Below are 14,450 nucleotides of genomic sequence, written 5' to 3' on the forward strand. Positions count from 1 at the left end.
CTATGAGGTAGTTAGTGAGCCTTGGACAGAGGCTGTCTGTGGTTGACAGGGCATGTGATATTTTGCATCAGGCAGTTAGGAGCTCTTAGTGTTCAGACGAACCGTAACAGGAATTAAGGTAAGGGAGAGGAGAAGAGAACGTAGCCGCCACCCGGCTGTCTCCAAGGCAGCCTGTGATGTCATAGCACTCTCCAAGGGGAGCTCACTGTCATTGCTGTTCAAGCATATCTGAACGAGTGGCTCCTCCAGTCGTCTGCCGGCTGGCTGGCTGTTGGAGGAGGGGAGGGGAAAGCTAAAGGATAACAGAGGATCTCTGGAGGGCTGTTGTCAAGGCAATGGATACAAATGGAGAGGCGTGGCAATGCAAAGCCTCCCCAGACAGACAACAAATAAACAGCAGTAAGACTCTACATGCAGGTGCCAATGTACTTCTTCTGCTAGAGATGATTTCCTCACAAAAGAAAAGGAGAAAATAAATGGCTTCAGTTCACTTCAGTTTATTTACGCAATGCCAATTCACAACAAATTTAGAGAAAAATGGCCAGTTCTGATGTCGGTCTGATTGAAGCATTACAAGTTCCATCCATTTGTTTCAGGGTCGCGTGATTCGGGGTGCCTACAAGTTCCAAGCTGTGATCACCACGTTTGAGATGATCCTGGGCGGCTGTCCCGAGCTCAATGCCATTGAGTGGCGCTGCGTGATCATCGACGAGGCCCATCGTCTTAAGAACAAGAACTGCAAGCTGCTTGAGGGCTTCAAACTCATGAACCTGGTGCGGAAATGATTCAAGAATAAAATAGTGCTCTGCAGCTTAAGCTGAATACAATTTTAATTTGTGGTGCTTTTTTCCTCCTCTTTAAGGAGCACAAGGTCCTACTGACGGGTACGCCTCTGCAAAACACAGTGGAGGAGCTTTTTAGTCTCCTCCACTTCCTGGAGCCGGCACGCTTCCCCTCTGAGAACAACTTCATGCAGGAGTTTGGTGACCTCAAGACAGAGGAGCAGGTGAGCTCACAGATATAGAACAGCATAAATCATATTTTTCTCCGTGTTCCCAAAAATATATCAGTTGTCAGCTTAGTGCAGGTAGTTTTTCCTCCCACAGTCTCTCAGCATGGAGTCCCCTAGAATTATTTGTAACAGCAAGAACTCAGCATGCGATACCAGATCTAAAAGCCACAGAAAATGTTTACCCTAATACTTAGAAGTGACATAGTTTCACTACATAATCTTTTGTAAAAGATATGAATAAACGGGAAAAAAAATAAAACGGTGCATATGATGCTGCATTTTTAAACTTGCACCTGTTAGTGCACATGCAGCTGCTTCACTGTGTGACCCATTTGGCCCACAGGTGCAAAAGCTTCAGGGCATCCTGAAGCCCATGATGCTGCGTCGTTTGAAAGAAGACGTGGAGAAGAAGTTGGCTCCCAAAGAGGAAACCATCATTGAGGTGGAGCTCACCAACATCCAGAAAAAATACTATCGCGCCATCCTGGAAAAGAATTTCTCCTTCCTGGCTAAAGGAGCCGGCCAGTCAAATATGCCCAACCTGGTCAACACCATGATGGAATTGAGAAAGTGTTGCAACCACCCCTACCTCATCAAAGGTAAGTCATTACTGAGTTGCTAAGATTGTCAACATTTCAGGGCGTCTAATATCTACAGTTTGTTTCAAAAGTGTTAAAATGCCCAGAACTTTTCAACATTTTCTCACATTATGGTAACAAATATTAATATATTTCATTGAAGACCGACACAAAGTATGACTGTGAAGTTGAATGAAAACGATGCATAGATTTTCTTTCATAAAAACATTCATGCATTTATAAGTCAACACATTGTAGAACTTTGAATGTCTGACTACTACATTTTGTCCCCATTGTTTTCAAAATTACCCAAACTTGATCAGCTGAGCGGGAGAGTGTCTGAATCTTTGTCATGTTTTTTGCCTACAAGACTTAATAGGCTTAATGCTGGATTTTGACTGGGCCATTCTAGCACATCAATATGTTTTGATCTACACCTTTCCTTCATAGCTCTGGATTCTCTGTTTCAAGTCCTTTTCCAGCCTTTGTCTAGTTTTCTTCCAGGATTATTTTCCTCCATCCATCTGGTGGATGGATGGATGGAGGCTGTTGCTAAAGAACAGCCTCCCATTTCAGCCCAAAAAGTCGTTTTTGTCTCATTTGACCAGAGCATCTTCTTTTACATTTTTACAGTTTTTACACATGACTTGTGGTTGATTGCATGTGACTTTCTATTAATAGGTAACTTCTTACCACTCTTCTGACAGATTCTCCATCCTGAACTGTAGATCTCTGCAGAGTCACAATTGGCCTCATTGCTGCTTCTCAGATTAATGCTCTCCTTTTATTCCCTGGCTAGTTTACGCAGATAATCATGCCTTGCTCTGCCATCGGTCACACTCTTTCCATTTTTGGGTGATAAATTAAACAACGCTCTGAGATGTTTAAAGCTTTGGTTATGGTTTTATAGTCTAACTCTGCTTTGAACTTCTCCATGTTTGCTCTGACCTATATGCTGTGTTTCTGCTCATCATGCTATTTGTTCACTAATGTTCTCTAACAAACCTCTGAGGCCTTCACAGAGCAGCTGTATGTATACTAAGATTAAATTGAAAACAGATGGACTTAGTTTACTAATTAGGTGGCTTCTGAAGGCAGTTGCTGACACTGAGATGGATTCAATACTGGGGGCTCAATACTGAACTTTTCTCAATGCTCCTCAACTTTTCTCATTTTTATTTGTAAAAATAATAACTGTTTGAATGTGTTTTTATTCAATTCAGGCTATTTGTGTAGTGCTAATTCACAACAAATCTTGTCTTAAGCCCTTTACAATTATCTTTTTCCATTTTACAATTATATACCACTTTGTGTTGGTCTATTTCATGAAATCCCAAGTGACAAAATATGCCAAGGTTCAAGTATGTCTTGTGTTTTTGCTCAAGCCCACACATTTTTTTTTGCCCCCCAAAAATGTGCCAGGTACGGCACATCCTGTGTCTTATCTGGATTTCAGGGATAAACTGAGTTGAATCATTAGAAGAAATGAAACTTAAGCATGTTAAATACAGCATTGCTGACAGATTTGTGTCTTTGCCACTTTAGGGGCGGAAGAGAAGATCCTGGAGGATTTCAGGGAAGTACACAATCCCACTGCCGCTGACTTTCACCTGCAGGCGATGGTGCAGTCTGCTGGAAAGTTGGTCCTCATTGACAAACTGCTGCCCAAGATGAAAGCAGGAGGCCATAAGGTGCTCATCTTCTCCCAAATGGTGCGCTGTCTGGATATCTTGGAAGACTACCTCATTCAGAAAAGGTAACGTCTGTTGAATGTAACAGGGCTGCTCTTCACACTGTTCACTACATTTTAGGAGGAAAAATATGTTAAATTTATGGAGCAACTTAAATGGCTTCTTGTAGAGAAGAAGAGATGGCGTTAGCGTTGGATTGTTGTCTACGAGTCACAGGAGGCAAGAATATAAATGCAGAGGGATGGATAAACACTGAACACCTGAACTAGAATTATAGTACAAACATTTTAAAATTCATTATTCTCGCTTTCATGAAGATTTCCAATAACGATTTGTATAAAATCACCCTTTTTTAAAAATTGTTTACATTCTGAAAACAGGCCTCAGTATTAGAAGTGTTTTACTCCATAATGCATCAACAGGAGCTGTTGATAATGACTGACAATTATCTGAACACTGATTTGTAGAGTTTCAGTATAAGCTTTTAAATCAAAGCATCATAAGCTGTTATCTTGTTTGCCTTAAACTGTGTGGGTGGGTGATGTTTCTGTTATGTGATGTCTTTGGTATAGCTCTGAAGTCTCCTTAAAACCTGAAATGGGTTCATGGCTGTAAAATATAAAACCGTTTAAGAATTTACAATTTATAGCCGAGAGTCTGGGTGTATGCCTCTTCTCTTCTGGTTTTCCACTTTCTTGCTTACAGATTTAAAAAAAAAAAATGTTTTTCCTCAGCATCTTCTGATTGGTTTTATGTCTCCTCGCCTTCCTTTCTCTCTCTCGTTGCTCTGGCTTTACGCCAGAATGTGGAGCAAACCTGAAACGGTTGTAAGCATGTGAGGAGCCGAGCATCTCCGACCTCGGACAGGGTTCAGTAGCAGGTTACAGATGCCCTCGGGGTTCCACCACATCAGACAAACTGGAGAGTCTGTGAGGTTTCACCAGAGTGGAAGTGGATTTCTCCAGGGAGGGAAGAGGGTTCGGACGTGGGAGGGGGTGAGGATGGCCGCGCTGTGAAAGAGCGCAACCGCTCTTTGAAGAAGCACGGTTTGAGATTGCTTCTCCAGTTAAAAACAGTTTAAAATAAAACCAGAGTTTGGGTACATTCAAAGTCTGTTGATGAAGGTCGTAGGGAAAGCATTAATAAAGTTTATATCATGGTTTAATTGTGTTCGCTTTGCCTGTAGGTACTTGTATGAGCGAATCGATGGACGCGTTCGTGGGAACCTGCGACAGGCTGCCATAGACCGCTTCAGTAAGCCCGACTCGGACCGCTTTGTTTTCCTTCTGTGTACGAGAGCTGGCGGCCTGGGCATCAACCTGACCGCAGCAGACACCTGCATCATCTTTGACTCTGACTGGAACCCTCAAAACGACCTGCAGGTAAAAATATCTACCTATGAATATTATACTAAGAACAAGTTAAAAGTACAGTTTAGCTTTTTTTTGTTGTTGCCTTGAGTACATGTTTACCCATTTGTTTTGCCTCTAGGCTCAGGCTCGCTGTCATCGAATCGGTCAGAACAAGGCGGTGAAGGTGTACCGTCTTATCACCAGGAACTCGTACGAGCGAGAAATGTTCGACCGTGCCAGCCTGAAGCTGGGACTGGACAAAGCAGTGCTGCAGAGCATGAGTGGCCGTGACAACAGTCTTGGAGGAGGCACAGGAGGAGGGGTGAGACGATGAGTTATCTCGATTATAAAATGTTTAAACCATGCAGCTGCTTACTATACAGTGCCTTGCAAAAGCTTTCATGACCTTTTACTGTTATAAAAACCAACTTTGTGAAATTGTGAAGGATAATTATTTTTCAATTTTCAGTTCTTGCCACAGATTTGCAACTGGAATAGGAGCTTTACTTTGACTGGGCCATTTGCCACATGGATTTGCGTTTATTTAAACAGTTCTACTGAAGTTCGAGGTGTATGTTTATGGTTATTGTCCTGCTGGAAGGTGAACCTTTACCCAAGTCTTAATTTTTTTGCTACCTCTAACAATGTTTCCCTACTTCATTTTCCTGTATTTAGCTCCACACTGACCAACACTGGCTCTGTTGAAAGAAAAGTATCCGCACCGTATTGTTTCACTTTTAAGATGGTGTGTTCAGGGTGATGTGTAGTGTTAGTTTTCGTTCTCCACATGTGATTTTGCATGTAGGCCAAGTTAGAATTTTGTTCCCATCTGACTAAATCACCTGTTCCAGTTTGCCACGTCTCCTACCTGAATGTGACAATCTTTCAAGCAAACTCTACCAGACTTCGTGCCAACACTGGGTTCTCTTCAAGGAACTCTTTCATAAAGGCCACATTTGTTGAATCCATGATTACTAGTTGTCCTGTCAACAGATTTTCCCACTTGAGCTGTGGATCCCTGCTGTGTCTCCACGGTTACCACAGACCTCTTGGCTGCCGCTCTGATTCATGCCATCAATGTCATTTTAGTTGCAATGTTTTGGTAGGTTTGCAGATGTGCCATTCTCAATCTATTTCTGGAAAATGGCTTGAACAGAACTTTGTGAGATGTCCAAGGTTTGGGATACTGTTTTATAACTTCTACCTACTTAAAACTGAAGGTTACGTGTGAAGGCAATATGTTTCACTGGAATTTATTTTGGGACATCGAAGTAAAGTGGACAGATACCTTTGCACACGGTGCTTTTCTGATTTATTTTTTTTATTTGTAAAATATGTAAAAACCTTCTATAGCTTTCCTCCCACTTCACAATTATGTGCTACTGTGGTGTTTTACCTCCTACAATCCTATTAAAATACATTGAGGTTTGTGGTTGTAACATAAAATGAAAAGCTTAAATTTTCAATATTTTAAAATAAATGTAAATGTAATGTTTCTTAATACTTAAATAGACCAGAAAATATGGAAAACAGTTAATATGTCAAGTTAGTCAAAAAAAGTAAACCATGAGGGTCACTGCTGAAATTTTCTCACTGTGTAACTGATCCTATTAGTTTAATCTGTTTATGAGGGAGTGTGTCAGCAGTGTGTGTAGAGTGTAGGTGGATGTTGAGCTGCAGTTTGAGTCCCTTTGAGAATTAAATGAACTATATGGAGGATGAGTTGTTTTTCTTCATCTGGTCGGCTCAGCATATTTGCATACCAAACAGCAGCTGGGGTTACATCAGGGGCTGCAGATTTCTAAACAATCCAACATGTGTGCACTTGGATGTGTGTTTTGATTCTCTTGGTGACACTTTTTTTCAGTGCCTTGTTGTAAATAACAAAATGCATTTGTGAATTTATTTACAATAACTGAGCATTCTTTCTTTAGGCTGCACAGCAGCAGTTGTCCAAGAAAGAGATTGAGGATCTGTTGCGACGTGGCGCCTATGGAGCCATCATGGATGAGGAAGACGAAGGGGCTAAATTCTGTGAGGAGGACATTGACCAGATCCTCCAGCGTAGGACGAAGACCATCACAATTGAGTCTGAGGGACGAGGATCCACTTTTGCCAAGGTAAACAATACTAGGGAGAAAAATGTTTCAGTACAAATAATAAATATATATCACCTTCAGAGATTCACCAGTCAGACTTTTACTGGCTTGTACAATTTTTTAATGTTCTTTAAGACTGATTCCACTTTTGACCAATACTGATTTTAAGTATTAAAGCATAAGAGAAAAAATGTGATGCAAGTTCTATGATAGAGGGAGTAGTATGCAATTCAACAGAAAATTGAGAAATTACAATATCATTTATGCAAAAAAGTGAGTCAAAGTTAATGCTGTAAAGACCAAAGATGATAGTTGGGGTTGGTCTTAATGCATTTCGTAAATCTGAAGATATCACCTTTTTCTGTTGACCTGCCTATCACTGATAAATTGACTGATTGACTGGTGCACTTCTAGTCATACTCTCTTCCAATTCTTGTATAATTTGCCAGATTTTGATCCTGAATCAGCAATAAATCTGAAAAGTATGTTCAAATTAACTTTGCTTGTGCCTTCAGGCCAGTTTTGTAGCATCTGGAAACCGCACAGACATCTCTCTGGATGACCCTAATTTCTGGGACAAGTGGGCCAAGAAAGCTGACATTGATATGGATATGGTCAATGGCAGAGTAAGGGCCGCACTACAATGCAGATTTAATAAAGATAAGCCTTTACTTGGACAGTGTTGAGTAAACCTAGAATGTGGATTTCCTGAAAACATATCGTCCTCTCCACCACAGAACAGCTTAGTGATCGACACTCCTCGTGTAAGAAAGCAGACGAGACCTTTCAGTGCCACCAAAGACGAGTTGGCAGAGCTGTCAGAGGGTGAAAGTGACAGCGATGAGACCAAGCCCAAGCTCAGAAGAAACGATCGCCTCAACAATTACGGCCGGACAGAGTGCTTCAGAGTGGAGAAGAATTTGCTTGTATACGGGTGAGTTCAACACAAGTGTTTGATTAGGTTCTTTGATATTCACTGGCATTTCTGTTGATCTGATGGCTGCAAAAACACAGAGAGCTAATGTCTTTGGCCAGGATATAACACGACTCCCAAAACCATTTGAACTTTCACACTGGATATTAAGAACCTTGCTCACTTTCTCTCTAAACTCTGGAAACTTGATTTCTAAAATAATTTCTTTCACCTGAAAATAAGTGAGACGGCAAAGATGTTTGGCGGCTCTACTCCAGGTTTTCACCTGAATCAAACTTTATCAAACTCTTGAATGGACTTTGTTACAGAATATCCTCAAAGCTGAGGTTACCCTTTTGAGTGTGCTCTCTTTTCTACCAGTTTTACCTTGCACTCAATTTTCCATTGAAATGCTCAGAGTAATCACTCTATAAATGGAATGTAGTATTTTTTTATTTTAAGTCAGCAGTTCTGACAGGTTTTCTTTGATTGTGGGCCACATTCAGTAAAATTAACAGAAATAAACACTCAACCTGTATTACTCGGTCTGTAACAAATATAACAAGTTACACTTCTATTATTCAGTTATTGCAATACATATTTTCTATTACATTTTTTACTTGAATTGAATTTCCCACCAGAGCAGTTTGACTTAAGAAACATTTTCATTTTCAAAATGTTTTTCTGGCTTTTTATTTTTCCAGATGGGGTCGATGGAAAGACATCCTCAACCACGGTCGCTTTAAGAAGCAGCTGACTGAGTGGGACGTGGAGTCCATCTGCAGAGCCCTTCTAGCTTACTGCCTGGTCCATTATCGGGGCGATGATAAAATAAAGAGCTTCATGTGGGACCTCATAGCGCCGAGTGAAGACGGCCGCACCAAGGAGCTGCAGAATCACCTCGGTGAGTGTTTTCCGTTTAATTTTATTAACTGATCTTATCCTAAAACTAAACCTTTTACCCCTCACTGGAGCATAAAATGTTTTCTCATTTTTCTCCCTCTAGGCCTGTCTGCCCCAGTACCTAGGGGCAGAAAAGGCAAAAAGATGAAGACCCAAACTAGTTCTTTTGACATCCACAAAGCTGAGTGGCTCCGGAAACACAACCCTGAGCACATGCTGCAGGACGACGGCTACAAGAAGCATCTGAAACATCATTGCAACAAGTAGGTGTTCCGCTGCGCTTCAAGCATTTATAAATATTTTACACACAACTTTGTAGAAATTTTAATACTTTATCCAACAAAGTGTACTTTGACACATTTGATTCTTTGTAATAGGCGTAGAGTGGTTAAGCCTTTATCTTCATCGATGAAAGAGTTTTGATGTTTTGTAGCAGATAACTCATTTTGACCGTCTATTGCTGGGTAATTTTTCTCCCTTCTGGGTGAGAAAGTGTTTGTTCTTCATGTTTAAGCCTTTAAGCCATTATAGTAACTAGCAGGTGGTGATTATTCTCTCCTAACTGCGATTGTCTCCATTTATTTCTAATAGAATGGAGGCTAAGTGAATAAAAATACAATTTGCATGTGGCTCAGATTTTAACGGGGGCACTGCCAAGCCACAGTAATTAGGAAGCACTCCAACGTCTGTTGGAGCTGACAGCTTACTGATTGATTAACAAACGTGGATAGCATCAAAAATAGCGGCTCTGTTAGAATCTTATTAAACTTCAGACCAGCTAATGGCCATCATAGATCTTTTTTATTTTAAGCCAGAGGTGAGAAGATGGCTATTATTGAAACGTTTGTTTGATATATAAAAGCTAAATAAAGTGTCGCTTCTCTTCGGGATGGATTCATTTGCCCAGTGAGCTTTGGGTGCAGAGCTCTGCAGCTTCCATAGAAAGTTCTCCATTGTGTCTTTGTCCAGTAGTGCTGAATCTCGTGATTGTGTGATGTGTGACATGCCGGGCAGGCAGTTGGGGACGCACGCTCTGCAGAGTTTGCTGACTTGTGCATTCTCAGTCAGAGGACCTGGAATGTGACTGGTGGTCTGGGGTTGAAGGGTTCGCTGGTGTCCTCAGCAGGGGTGGCAGGTTTACAGAAGCACATGACTCCTGTGTGGCAAAAAATATATATAATGTATTTCTTTCTGATAATTTAAAATAAATGAACATCAAGATTATACCTGGAATCACAAAGCAGATCTTTTACAGCACTTAAAAAAAATCTGATTCCTAAATTTACCAAAAAAAAAGACAGAAAACTTGTTCAATTTTTTTTTATGTTGGACGCTAAAACAACATCTGAGCATGAAGGATTTCATACATGCCTCTTTTGTCAGACGTGCTTGTCTTATTTGTTTTGGAAAGGCTGCTTACAGCTGTGTAGAGTTCCTCTGCAGCCTCTCAGGATGAACTGTGTCACCCAGACGCCACCCACTAACAAAGGCTTGAGAGAGACTTGATGAAGGGCTACACTGACAGGCAGAGGAAGAGGCAGCTGGTCCTGGGCGGCTCTAGTCAACACCGAAAGGGGGAGGGAGCCATTCAGTTCAGCTCTGAACTAACAGAGATAGCTCTCCATAGTGGATGACGCTAATGTTTGCCGAGAAACACTGTTGGACCTTGGACATTGGCAAACTTGAGTGTATTTTATTGGGATTTTATGTGACAGACAAGCACTTGATTGAAGTAGAAAGGAAATTATTTTTGGGAATGATTTTTGTTTTTACAAATAAAAGCCTTAAAAATTTTTACTTATCCTTGTTTACAGTGATACCCCGTTATAAATTATTACACATTCAATTGCTGTTAGAAGTCACCTAGGTAGGAAAAGGAGTACTTTTATTTCAGTATAAATACAACTGCTTTATGAAGGACTCAGAAGTTTGTAATGAATAGTTTCCACTAAATGATACAGAATGTTTTGGTGAGGTTCGCTGTGCTGTTTTCATGTTTTCCATCACCAGAGGGACTTTACCTGGGTAGGCGGTAAAGTCCCAAACGCCTAACAAAATGTGAAAAAAAGTTCAAGACCGTCAAAAGCAGACTTGGGTTATAAAACGGTATCCACATTCTGTACATTTCATAGTCGCGGTGTTGACTCTGTCACCTGAAGAGTGGGTAATCGAAGTCTAAATGAGAAAATCAGCCGCCCATAGTTACTCTAGTGGAGCTGCAGATATCCACAGCTTATATGGGAGAATCAGTCAACAGGAAAACTTATTTGTTGTGCCCCTCTACAAACATGGCTTTTATGGATATGGCTATTGTTAATAAAAACAGTTTAAAGATCATCACTGCCATGTCCCATTTTTGCACATAGTAAATGTGCAAGAATGGGCTCTAGTCCAATAACACCAAAATAAAAAGATTTTCTGAGCTACATGTAAAATGCTGCGTGCGAAGGCGAATTAACACTTCACTTAACCCTGTACACACCTTTCCCATGGTGAAGCATGGTGGTGGCATCATGATGCTGTGGGCTTTCTTTTCTAGATTATAAACAAGGAAGCTGGTCTGAGTCAATGGCAGGGTAGATGGAGCTGAATACGGGGACAAAACCTAGAGAGGGAGCAAAAAAGTTGAGACCAAGGTCACACATGAGAAGCAAGTCCAATTAAGAAATGTGACAAGATTTGAAACGGTTCAGCTTGAGCTGTTTTTATTTTAATCTGACTGAGATATTTTGCTAAATTTTTGTCTTGAATTTCTACAGATGTTTGCGCTGTATGTGAAGTCGGCATTGCAGAAATAACTAGTGGGAGGAGTACTCTTCTCTAAAGCAGACCACTGCCTACGCCTTCCCTCTCTTCACTTGTTCTCACTAACTCAGCTCTGTGATTACCTCTCTTAGAGGTTTACCAGAGGGTTCACTTCAAGCCTGCCATGCCACCTCGACCTAACAAGGAGGAGTCTAGTTTTTCTTCATGGCTTTACTGTGTGGCAAAACAAAGCTTACAGTGTTTTTTGAAAGAAGTGTGGTTGGAGCCTTAATATTTACCCTAATAAATGCAACAGGATCAGAAATAAAAGTTTAAAAGGTTCTTTTGAATACTGATTTCTATTTCTGCTTTCTGTTGTCCAGAAAGTATTGAAATTTGTTTGTTTTTTTTACATACAAGTCACTTTTTTTTTAATATCTTCTTTACATATATACGCTCCAACTAAATTTAAATGTTTGCACATAGGAAGGATTAAACTTCATTGGCATTCTAAAAAAAAAGTTTGTTTTTTTTAGAATGCGATGTTGAGATTATGAAATCTCAACATCACATTTTCCCAAAAAACATCAAGATGGACTTTAAAATCATTTTTAAGTGGTCATATTTTTTCTGCATCTGGGAAAAAAACCTTCTCATATCATGCCAGTTTTATAATGTAGATTGGCACTCCACAGTTCCCACCACTTCAGCTCTTCTCCACTCCAAGCTGACGTCTGTGATGTGCGATCATGCATTATAGAGCTAATGTCTCCCCTGTGAGTCACGCTGTCTCTGGCTTGTCAGCCTTAACTTCCCAGCCTTCCTCTCCACAAGACAGCTGCAGAGAGATGCTGCTGTTTTACGATGTTGTCTCAACTGTTTCACCACGTCAATTGATCACACTGTTTTCTTATTCAGTGTTGCTTAAACGCTTAAATTTTACCTGATCAGATAAGGGAGAAATTAAGATGTATTTTTGATTTGAATGTGGGAGTACAGCAGTAAAATTGCTGGACTGTGACTGTACAGTACAAGCTTTGGATTACAGCTCGATTATCACACATTTCGCTCATTTGCATTGTATTTAGCAGGTGTCTGTGTGTGCGAATGGGTGTGCTGGATCTGCTTTCTCAGCGTTTTGTGGGTGGACGGGGCTTTGTTGTGACCAGCCGGGTTTTCTCTCTGCAGGGTGCTGCTCCGGGTCAGAATGCTCTACTACCTGAAACAAGAGGTGATAGGAAGTCAGGCCCAGACGGTGCTAGACGGCGGGGACTCCAGGTGAGCTCATCTTCAGCATATTCAGATGTCCAGCTCAGATGCCTCCTCTCAAATAAATTATCTCTCACTGAACTTTGTGTGGGACTTTTAAAACAAATTTATATACAAAAGAAGCAGAAACTGTCCTAAATCACAGCACTGCTAATTAACTTTACACACAAAGCTGAAGTTTATGTCAAATGGACTGTTTAGATTTCAAATATTTACAAAGATGACAGTAAAGCTGCTTAAAGCCAACAGCTTTAGTTTGAAGCAACCTTAATGTTGAAGTAGTTTTTTTTTCTCTGGGTTGGACATGTGTGCATTTGCATCTGATATCAACTGGTTGAAGGTAGAAATACATTCATAATATTCTTTGTAGTGGATGCACAGCACCCCCTGCTGGGGAATTAGTTTGGATGTGTTCAACATTAAAGTGGGCTTTTTGAAACCACAGTTGACTGTAAAAAGTAGGAGTTGAGGCTTATTTTGTGTTGTGGGATTAATAAAAAATCTCTGCAATGGGTTAGTCTTTTTATCAGCAGCAAATTGAGGCAACATGATAAAAACGACTTAAGTTCTGAACAACTTAACAAAAAATCAGCACTTAAATAGAAATAAGCATTTCAACAAAATTGTATATAAAAAGTTAAACCACCACAGATTCATTACATAAAAATTTTAACCGATTATTTTTGTTAATTCCAATTCATGTCAGAAAATTGGACAATTAAATATGACTTGACAGTTGTTCTCAGACAAAAAGGGACAGTTTCCATATAAAGGGTGACAGCTGACTGTTCAGAGAATGTTGTGTTCAAGTATATTACTGGAAAATTGCTTGGAAGATAAAAGTGGAGTTGAAAAACTTGCATAAGCAATGACTTCTGTAGGAAAGATTTTTTGCATTTTGTTTGGTAATCAAAGTAGCTGCGTCTGGAGGAAGAGTGGCAAGACACAGAGTCCAGTCTGCTTCAGGTCCAGTGTGAAGTTTTATAGTCACTGATGATCTGCTAGTCTAGGTCTATTGGTTTCCCCCAATTATTACTCTGTATGCAATAGTTTAAAAGATATTAAAATGTATTAAAATGCACTAGTTTGTGTTTGTTTCTCTATGTGGATAGTTTTCCAACATCTTCCTCTCCTTATATCACACAGTGAGGTAAAGATCTGGGTACCGGACCCGGACCACTCAGAGCTGCCAGCCCTCTGGTGGGATGCAGTCGCCGATAAATGTCTGCTGCTTGGTGTCTTTAAGCACGGTGAGAAAATGAATAGAACTCAATAGGAAATACTATTTGTGAAAATAAAAATCCTCTAACTTATTTACCAAAATTTTGCAAGAATTAGCGTTGTAGTACACTAACTCGTCTACATAAGTCAAATAAATTTGCTTTATATCCAAAACTGGATTTCTTTGGTACCAGTGGGAAATTAGACAGCTTGTGTGTATTTTCTGATCACTTATCCACATGTTTCCATTCATTATCTTTTGCTAAATTTGGTGTGTGTTTGTCTTTCTGCACGCTTCCAGGGTATGAGAAGTACAACACTATTCGTGCAGACCCAACTCTGTGCTTCTTAGACCGTGTCGGGCGACCGGATGAGAAGGCCATCGCTGCAGAGCAGAGAGGCAATGACTTCATGGATGGGTGAGCAGGCACACCGCACCAACATGTGCTCTGCTTGTACCCTGTTTATTAAAACCTCCATAATCTGCAACAATAATCTGAATGCAGGGATGTGGATGATCCAGAGTACAAGCCTGCTCCAGCTCTTCTGAAAGACGACATGGAGGTAAGTCTACAAAATCTACGAATTAAAAGGTCATGTCAACTCTGTAACATTTCTACTAATTAGAAAGATTAAGAAAACTTTATATCCTACTTTTTGACAATTT

The 14,450-nt window shown here is 40.4% G+C and overlaps 1 protein-coding gene across 7 annotated transcripts in view; it reads left to right on the plus strand.

The window, feature by feature from the left end:
* The window catches only part of chd9 (chromodomain helicase DNA binding protein 9), a 90,100-nt gene that overhangs the window by 62,856 nt on the left and 12,794 nt on the right, over positions 1-14,450 (plus strand). For all 7 annotated transcript variants that reach the window (XM_008405563.2, XM_017304000.1, XM_017304002.1 and 4 more), the window contains 15 exons: positions 597-773; positions 863-1,006; positions 1,356-1,611; positions 3,136-3,346; positions 4,468-4,663; positions 4,773-4,955; positions 6,568-6,753; positions 7,248-7,358; positions 7,470-7,666; positions 8,350-8,549; positions 8,652-8,811; positions 12,482-12,571; positions 13,709-13,812; positions 14,085-14,202; positions 14,290-14,347. In XM_008405563.2, coding sequence (XP_008403785.1) covers positions 597-773; positions 863-1,006; positions 1,356-1,611; positions 3,136-3,346; positions 4,468-4,663; positions 4,773-4,955; positions 6,568-6,753; positions 7,248-7,358; positions 7,470-7,666; positions 8,350-8,549; positions 8,652-8,811; positions 12,482-12,571; positions 13,709-13,812; positions 14,085-14,202; positions 14,290-14,347 — 2,391 coding nt within the window. The remainder of the gene's footprint in view (positions 1-596; positions 774-862; positions 1,007-1,355; positions 1,612-3,135; positions 3,347-4,467; positions 4,664-4,772; positions 4,956-6,567; positions 6,754-7,247; positions 7,359-7,469; positions 7,667-8,349; positions 8,550-8,651; positions 8,812-12,481; positions 12,572-13,708; positions 13,813-14,084; positions 14,203-14,289; positions 14,348-14,450) is intronic.

This window comes from Poecilia reticulata, linkage group LG3 (assembly GCF_000633615.1).
Source record: "Poecilia reticulata strain Guanapo linkage group LG3, Guppy_female_1.0+MT, whole genome shotgun sequence".
Classification (NCBI taxonomy): domain Eukaryota; kingdom Metazoa; phylum Chordata; class Actinopteri; order Cyprinodontiformes; family Poeciliidae; genus Poecilia; species Poecilia reticulata.